Here is a 9,833-nt window from a genome sequence, read left to right as displayed (position 1 = left end):
CTTAATAAAGTGATAGAACCATCAGATACTCAAGGGGCCATTTTGTCCACAAATTCCCAATTATTCCTGCAGCTGCAACAAAATAATGTTGGGGAACTCATGATTGTAGTAAATTTGTAAAGAATCTCAAGGGCGGGATTGTTCATAAATTATTCACATTTTAACATGAATTTTCATGTTAATATTATAAAACGTGAAAAATACTAAGGAGACTTTCAAAAGTTAGACTCTTTGACATCTTATATTTTTTACATAATATTTTATAATGTTGGCACGAAAATGAACTTTAAACTGTGAGATGATATACAATCCATGGAGAACTCCACTTTTGAAAAGTCCCTTTAGCATTTTTCATAAAATATTACGACAAAAGCATAATGCGACAAAAAATGCATTGAAAGTTGCACATTTAAAAGATTCTTCTTAGCATTTTTCATTTGTAAAATCCCAAAAAAAAATGTCATTTTTTTCTTTTGAATCTTGTAATCATAAGATAACACATAATTCACTGTTTCATGAGTTCCACAGCCTATAGACAAAAATTAACTGCCATGGTCTAATGATCCATTGTTCCCCTTGCGTGTGTGCTGAACCCAATGCCAACCCAATGCCAGAGTGGTCTCTCTCACTCTAAATCAATCATTTGTGTTGAATAATGCAAGAGGTTCTGAACATCAATAAGGGAAGAGAGGAGTCCATGGTAGCATACGAACATCCACAAATTCTTTTGAGACTGCTTTTGTTTAAAATGCTTAAAACATTATTAATATAAGCATGTTGAAATTTTTATAAAAAAAAAATTGAGTTCTTTCTGCAAAAGCACCTAACAGGTTTTCACCGAAAAATGCTTATATGATAAAAATTGTAGTTGAAATTTTTCTATCAAACGTATTCAAAAAGTATTTTTATTTGTCATATAATAATACATTCAGTTATTCTAAAAACAAAACCAAACAAACTCTCGTCTTTCTCCAATGTGGTTAGATGCACTAAAGTCAAGATTACCTACAACATATCGTAAATTATAAAGTCAAACTATGGACAACTTGTAAATCATGTATCAGTATAAAAGTACAGTTAACCGGTTGATTTAATAAAGAAAAAAGTAGAAACCAACCACACACACATGCACTGAAAACTCAACGCAGAGAGTGTCTGGTCTCTGCTCTTGCTTTAACTTGCAGTGCACGGCCCGCCACAATATCCATCCCTACCCCCCTTTGGCATATATAGAATTAACCCCACCTACGTCCATCCCCATCCCACCATTCATTATTTTCTGCACTCCATCCACATATAATATGAATGTAGTTTTTATATATATGAATGTATGTGTGTGTGTGTAAACTGATAGCTCTGGTTGTAGTAATATTAATCCATTTATATACATACGTACTACAAACCCTATATATATATATATATATATATATATATATATATATATATATACACACTGATAGCTCTGGTTGTAGTAATATTAATCCATTTATATACATACGTACTACAAACCCTATATATATACTGATAGCTCTGGTTGTGGTAATATTAATCGATTTCTATACATACGTACTACAGACCCTAAAGCAAATTAATTACACACACGCGCGCGCACATATATATATATATATATATAAAACACGATTAGGGAGAATCTTGTCTGTCCCTCTCCTCTAGCTGATCCTCGTCTCTTTCAGTGGTCATACCTTGTATATACTTTCACTAGCATCATTCCCCCCACGCTTCATTGATTCATTACCATCCAAACTCTCTCTCTCTCTCTCTCTCTCTCTCTCTCTCTCTCTCTCGTTGTAGGAAGTTTGATGTGAGAGAAGATATGATCAGATAACCATTGATTTCCTGAGCTTCAACAGTTACTATATAGAGTTATTCTAGGGAGACTAAATTTTTTAAACTAATTTTACAGACTAAATAATGTGATTGTAGATGATTGGATTATTAATTAAATGTCAATTAAAGTATTTGTTTCTTATTGATGACATATTATTTGGTTTGAAAATTTTTATCTCCCTAATATTACTACTCTACTTTATGTTATTGTGTGTGATCTCCATGGACAAGTATTCGCTAGGGTTAATATTACTAATAGTGATAAAGAAGGCCTGACAATAGTGTGTTGTTCTTGTAGATTAGCCAGCTACTTATACATCAACATCCATATACTCACAACTGATGCACACCCTGACGGTCCCCAATCTTCTGTGTGTGCGTATAACACACACACACACACACACACACACACACACACACACACACATATATATATATATATATATCTGATCGACAACTTGAATTATTGTACCATATGTCCTTGGAGAAAATAAAACAAAATAAATTTCTACAATGCATGGTGTGTCTCTTCAATGCACATCATATTACGACTTCCCTACCCAACACAAAAGAAGAATTAAATTAAGGGAGATGATTTGCACAGGTCTTTCACAAACTAATTTTATTTTTAACCATTAAATTGAATAAAATAAGTAAAAATAATGATCAAGACTAAATAGAGATGTGTAGAAGGTTGGAATAACGTGTATTTATCATTTATCTAAAAAAAAACCCTAAATCACTGGGAATAGTGGGAAAAAATAGCGTGTGCATGCTGTGGAAGAATCAGGTATGTATTCAGTGGACGGTGAGGTTGGGGACGATTTGACTATTTTCCTCAAGTTAATTAGTGTAAGAAGTAGGTCAATATGCCTCGAAAATTGAAAACAGATTCTTAAAAAAAAATTGATGCATGGAAGAAGAAAGGTAAAGAGCAGCTAGCCGGTAAATGCTGTGAATAAGTTGAAGTTATCCTTTCTTTCCGCTCTCAGCTTTCTCTCTCCGAATCACTTAACAGACACATGCATAGAATTGCTAATAAAACATATGTGCATAGGATAAGTGGCATACAATTTCAAGGCAAATTGGACGCTTAATTTCGATTTGTGCAAAGTGTTTTGTAGGTAGCTATTCCATAAAGAAGATGCCCACTAACCAGAGACTTGTATATAAAAATAGGGAATATGCAATGCTCCACGAATACGAGGCATTTTGTCTTCTGACGAATTTTCAAAATTGGTTATAAATTTTGAATTGTGTAATGACTTTTTTTTTTTTAAGAATAAATTCGATTTTGATAAGAGAACGGATTTTGTACGTAACTATAAGTAATTGGACCATTCATCATATATTAAATGATTTATAGTGGAACTTCAACTTCTTTCATGATATCAGAGCAGGTTGTCTTATGTGTGAGCCAACGGCAACACGTGACAGCTCCACGTCACCAAATTTGTGCGTATACTAGGCTTGAAAATTCGTTACACGTGAAAATGTTGTAAAGGTATATAAAAGCTCAAATATTCGTTACACGTGAAAATGTTGAAAATTCGTTACACGTGAAGATGTCTCAAATATTGCCACTTGTCAACAGATTAAGCAAACAGTTGTTAAGTCTGTTATACTTGGTTGCTTAGTCTGTAAGCAATGTAGCTTGTATAAATAGGATCCTTGTAATGAACTGTGAGTTAATGAAGGGGATATAACAGAAAGCTGATTCTCTCTCTCTCTCTCTCTCTCTCTCTCTCTCTCTCTCTCTCTCTCTCTCTCTCTCTAAATCTCCATTGCTGCACTGCACACACTTCCAGAATGTGTTAAGAATGAATCTCACATTGATAAGAAAATGGATCTTGCATGTGCTTATATGTATATATGTAAAAAATGAGGAATTATTTTTGTCTATTTTGTATATTAAAAGCCTTTGAATTGGTTACATGTGTTATATTTGAATTCCTCTCACTAATCAGTATGTTCATGCGTAATGCTACACTTATCACTTAATTATACCATCATTTATATCATCTCAAATAGAGAGGGCCCGCCAAAGCATGTGGATTCCATCTTTATTAGCTAGAGAAATGGTACAACTAGATAGTAAAAGTAGCATTTTTGTATGTTATAGTAATGCTACTGTAGCACCAAAATTTGCATTTCCTTGCAACACACGGGAAAAAAAAAACATTTTCTAGCGTTTTTGTTTTAAAACAATACTAAATGTTTAGCTTTTTCGTTTTAAAACAATACTCTTAAATGTTTTAGTTATAAAAGTTATATCTTCTAATTGTTCACTAAAAATATAAAAATGGTTACAGTTATTAATTAACTAAGCATATGATTATGTAACTCCAGTAGATTGTATTTAGAATTCTTATGTGATCTAGAAGATCTTATTCCCATAGATTTGTATTACTTGTGAGGCAAGCAAGCTTACTATGTTTACTATAAATAAATACAAAAATGATGAAAATCAACATCACATAAATTACCCAAACTCTCTCTTATGTCGCTGCCCTTCTCTCCCTACCTTTAGTTACATTTAGGCCACAACAAAAATAAATTATTTTTGGTTAGTTATTAGGAAATCAATATCATTCTTATGGAAACAAGTTAAGGACGTCGTGCCTTTCACACTCGTTTTTATGCATGTACACTTCTAATGTATTTATAATTTTTGTGTTGAATAAATCAAAAGAGAATAGAAGAACGAAAATAAACATGAGTTTGTATGAAACCTAAAAAGGATGTTTGTGTTTTTTTTTTTATGACAACAATATTGTTAGTGAGTTAAATTATTAGTTGTTAAGGAAAAAGAAAATCGATAAGGATCGAACCCGCACTAGAATACATAAACATCAATCATTTCTTTACAAGCAAGAAAACAAAAACACTGGCTTTTATAGCAAAACCCAATATAAAAAAGGAATACATAGATTTTTTTTAAAATAATTAATAATATCTATGTAAAAAATTTATAATGCTCCGAAATATAGAATACTATTTAACTGTTGAATTTTTGTATTTCTAACCAAAAATCTAATAGCAAAGCAATCCAAAATATATATCCGATACTATTTTTTTTTTTTTAGTGGAGAGAATAATTGAGAGACGTGTGATAGGGCCGGGCATCAACTCCCAAACATGTCAAGAGCTAGCAATGGCTAAAAAAAAGGTTGAGTTTTGTTTTGTCCAAACAAACTGAACACATTGGCCAAAAGGTTAGTCTGAATCAGATGGAAATTAAAGATGGATGGATGGATGTCAATGCCATGTTGCCACCAACCCTAGCTATAGCCCTGAACCTGAACCTGAACCTGATTCCTCATCACTCAGTCATGCATATATGCCCCAACACGCAAGCCCAACCTTAAGGGAAGAAGCTCTTTGCGTTATTGCCATGCCTTGTAACCATCGTATCACTCATGTCAGTACGCAACCAACCAAACTAGACATGGAACTTTTCCGTATAATTAACATACCTAGCTAGAGCTTCTATATCAGCAAACCATAGTTTTCGTATCTAATTTAATTTTTTTAGTTAAATGGATGGTCTATTACATTTCCATTATTTACATAAATTCTTAAATTATGTGTGTGTGTGTGTGTGTGTGTGTGTGTGTGTGTTTGTGTGCGTGTGTGCACATTCTTTCTGAACCAATATTACCTACAGACATGTATGTAAGCAACATTAGGGCAAGGTTGACGACAAGCAACGTTAGGGCAACGTCTTTCTTACTAAGCAACATTAGGGCAAGATTGACGACTAAAGAAAGCCATATATTAGGGAAAGGTTGATATAGAAGGCTAGATAGCTCGAAGGTATCATTGTAAGTAGCTAAAAGATTAATATATATCCCTAAATTTACTTTAAGTGGAAGGTTCATTAAATCTAATTTCCCTTTTGGAAAGATATACAGGCGCGCGTGTGTGCAAGGAGATAGTGAGAATTAATTTCAGGGTTAGGTTAATTGAAGTGTGTGTTTGTGTGTGTGTGTGTGTGTGTATATATATATTAATAAAATGGGCAAGTTTGACAAAAAAGAATAATAATAACAAGGGCAGGCTAGGTAGAGGAGATCATATATTTTTGTGTAAATAATTTAGGGTAATGCTAAAGAGACTAAATTTACAAACTAAATGATGTGTCACCAATAAATACATCAATCAAACTTAAAGTAATAATCTGATCATTAACAACATTATTTAGTTTACAAAATTTAATTTAAAAATTTAATCTCCTTAGCATTACCCAATAATTTATAAAGAGATTAATTAAGTGGTCCTTAATAACAAGGAGAGGACAGGAGAGATCCCTAGCTAGGCAGGTTTTGGGACGTATGGTGATAGAGGAGGCAAAGGAGAGCATGATATGGTCTGTTTTGAGAAATTTGATGGTGTTGTTGAGGGGACAGACGGCATAAATTAGGGCAAAAAATAGTGCAAAATCAAAAGACATCGACAGGCATATACGGCTACTTAGTGCTATGTATATGCTCTCATGCACTTCCACGCCTCTTTAATCAATCTCGTGAAAGGACAACAACATTCATTGGAGGAAGGGAGACAAAGGAATTTTGGGGAACAAGGAGTGGTTATTTGCAATATTTTTACTACTTTAATTAAACAATGCCCCTCTTTTTTTATAATTTTTGTTAACAAAAGAGAGAGATGATCTTTAGGTGTCCAAGGTGGGAGTGCATGATAGATAGCTGATCAAATCAAAGTCTTTGGCATTTCATCCAAAAGTGAAGTACATAATTATTAATTAATTAGCATTAAAAAGAAGGCATCTAACGAAGTAGCATATGTATAATTAGAGGCCAAAATACTGAGTGATTTTTTTTTTTTTGAATAAATGATATTATCTTTGACAATAATCAAACTTAAGATCTCTCACTTATAAGTGAAGATGAATATCACTAGACTATAGTACTAAATGGCTAAATATGAGTGATTCTTTGATTTGAAGTTTTAGAAGGACGTGCATCATTTAATTGTAGCCAGGAGTGAAAATGCATTTAGCTAAAAATTAGTCCTATCCTTCGAGACTCAAACTTCGGAGAAAAGTAGCATATAAACTAGCTATATAGGGTTATATATACACGGAGACAAACAACCCCCTAGAAGAAAATGATGCTTAAAGGAGTTCAGATATTGAAACTAGCTGATATGTCATAAAAGTCAATACTCAATAAAAAGAGGGAATTAGATGTGCTCCCGTTAACCCTTTAATTTGTTTGCTTCCAAATTAATGGCCAGAGAGGAATTGGTTACACAATTGATTACATAATTACGCATTAACCCTTTAATTTGTTTGCTTCCAAATAAATGGCCAGAGAGGAATTGGTTACACAATTGATTACATAATTACGCACAAGGAAAAAGAGGATCTTAATTAAGGGGATAAATCCCAAAAAATATAATAAATTAAATAAAACCCCAATATTTATGAGATTCATATCAAACAATAATTCATGATCAATTTCAGTCTCTAAAGAAAGAACAAACTGTGATATTGGAAAAACTGATCAGGAGCTCCCTCTAGCTGTGTGTCTTCAGTTCACATGCAACGTCCACAAAGATTCACCCTACTCTTTGCATGTATGCTTAGGCTGATCAGCTGAGTAACTAGTTAGGAATTTTAGGAATGTTTAGAGATAGGCAGAAGAATAAGGGAAAAAGAAAGAGTACTACTCTTCTCTTTGAGTAGAACAATTCAGTGAGTTATTGAAAATACTTTAATGGCAGCTCTTGCTTCATAAATGCAGCTTTTTGTACATATAAAATCCTCTCTATATATGTATATATAGATATAAAAATATGATAAAAAGACAGCGGTGGATTGCCCTGGTAGAAACGGTTTTTCTCTTTAACTTACTTTCCAGCCCGATTCAAACCCTCCCTCTCCTTAATCTGGCTAATAAGAGTAGTAATATAGAGATGAAACAAGAGGGAAAAGCTCAAACCTAGCTGGCAATATAGCTGAAAAATCAATCAGACACATACATTATGTGTATATATATTTTTAGTGCCAAGAAGAAACAGAGAAAAGGGGACGATTCTGCCAACCTAAGAAAAAAGAGTCATTGAGAATCCTCAGCTGGTAACCCTCAGAAGGATAATGAAGCCGCAGCAGAAGCTTCGCCTGCGAAAGCGCAAACGGACTCAAAGCCACATTCTGAAACCCCGCCCTCCGCAGCACCACCTCCCAAAACGTCTCGTACCTCTCGTGCCGCTGCTTCCTCTTCTCTCCTTCGACTCCCACCACGTCCTTAACCTCCCTCCCGAACCACTCCTCCACCGCCAGCCTCTCCCGGCTGTTGGGCGGCAGCGTAGCCTCGAGGGACTCAAAGACGGCGCCGTAGTGGTCGAGAGCCTCCACGAAGCGGTTAAAAAAGAGGGGGTTGTTGTGGTTGGCTTCTTTGTTGGCGACGGTGAAGACTTTTGGGTTCAATGACTTGATCTTCTGGAGGAAGAGGAGGAGGTCACGTGAGTCGTCCGTGACTAGGGTGTGGAGGTAGAGGACGCAGTTGACGGCTAGGGCTTCGTTTTGGTGGAGGCCGAGGGTTGAGGGGGAGATTAAATCCGACGGCCGGGCTGCATTGTTTAGGACAAGGGGGTGGAATTGGAAGGCCAGGCCAAGTGACTGAGCGAATCTAAAGAGACGCTCACCGGTTCGGAGGAGGAGGGTGAGGTCGCGGCCGGTGGCTGTGATTCGAAGCGTGGGAGGTGGGTGGAGTGGTGAGTTGTAGGAACGCTCGACGAGGGCCTGCATAAGTGGGGGCCACTGGACGCCGTGCATGATGTCGAAGTCAAGGATGTGGATTGAGAGATGAGATGAGTCTATGGATTCGAGGATGGCTTGATTGGCCGTCAAGTGGCTAAACCGGATGAATGGGGTTATCTGGTTTAGGGTTAGGTAACACGAGTGGAGTGTCTCCTCGTTGTCGTCCTCCTCCTCGAGTAACATCGGCGGAAACAAGTAGTTGGAGGAGGAGGACGCGGACGCACTGGCGGCAGTTGTGAGCGCTGTCATTGGGCCGATAGTAGTGGGAGAGTAATTAGGGTTTGTATTGAGGCGGAAAGAGAGGGCTTTGACAAAATAGTGGGTTAATCTTTCGGTGGAGTCTCCGAAGGGAGAGGAGTTTGAGGATAAGAGAGAAATGACGCGGTTGGCGGAAGGGAAGTCAAGGTGGGAAATGAGCTCGGCGCAGGTAATGAGTAAGTGGCGGAGGTGGGTTTGTGAAATGTCTGGAGATGTTGACATAATCAATGGAGGCTGATCAGAAACGTGGTGGTGGTGGTATAGTTGTAGATCTGAGATATTGTTGTTGTTTGGGTGGTTTTGATGATCTTCTTTTTCTTCTTGTTGGATATGGGAAGAATTGAATGAGCCCATGAGCAATCAGTTGTCGGTGATGAGATCTTCACGCGAATGATCACTAATTATATATATTCTGATTGATCAGATGAGCTTTGAGCTTAGGTAGCTAGCTGCTGCTTTCTTTAATAACTTGTGATCTGCAGGCGCAATCATATATAGCTGTGGCAATAAGTAGCAGCAGCAAACTGTGATACCAGGTATATTTGGGGAAACTGGTCTCTCTTCCCTCCTCTCCCTCTCCTTGCCTACACAAATTAATATATATATATAATACTAGTTAAATAGTTACGTAAGAAATTAATTGCACTCTGGAAACCTGGAGCCTGCTCACAAGGGTTTGAAGAGAGATATCATTTGTGATTATGGTTTGGAGAGAGTTATCATGCTCAGTTTACAACGAGATTAAGTAATAATCTAAATTGGTAGACTAAATTAGCAAACTAAATAAGAAGTCACCAATAAAATGAGCACATTTATTAACGATTAAGTAATAATTCAATCATCAACTCCCATGTCATTTAGTTTACAAAATTTAGTCTACAAATTGAGTCTCTCTAACATTACTCATGCGCTAATCATTCATTTGAACTCGCTTCACAAAATA

The 9,833-nt window shown here is 36.0% G+C and overlaps 1 protein-coding gene across 1 annotated transcript; it reads right to left on the bottom strand.

Annotated features, from left to right (window-relative positions):
• Positions 1-7,828: 7,828 nt before the first annotated feature.
• LOC103967551 (scarecrow-like protein 18) lies at positions 7,829-9,454 on the bottom strand. The gene has a single exon (XM_009380802.2). The coding sequence runs from the start codon at positions 9,242-9,244 to the stop codon at positions 7,871-7,873; it is 1,374 nt and encodes a 457-aa protein (XP_009379077.2). The 5' UTR covers positions 9,245-9,454; the 3' UTR covers positions 7,829-7,870.
• Positions 9,455-9,833: the final 379 nt, after the last annotated feature.

The sequence above is a fragment of a genome, unplaced genomic scaffold, assembly GCF_019419815.1.
Source record: "Pyrus x bretschneideri cultivar Hongxiangsu unplaced genomic scaffold, Pyrus_bretschneideri_v1 Contig5, whole genome shotgun sequence".
Classification (NCBI taxonomy): domain Eukaryota; kingdom Viridiplantae; phylum Streptophyta; class Magnoliopsida; order Rosales; family Rosaceae; genus Pyrus; species Pyrus x bretschneideri.
Note: the sequence above shows the minus strand (reverse complement) of the source record. Positions and strands in the feature narration are given on the sequence as shown.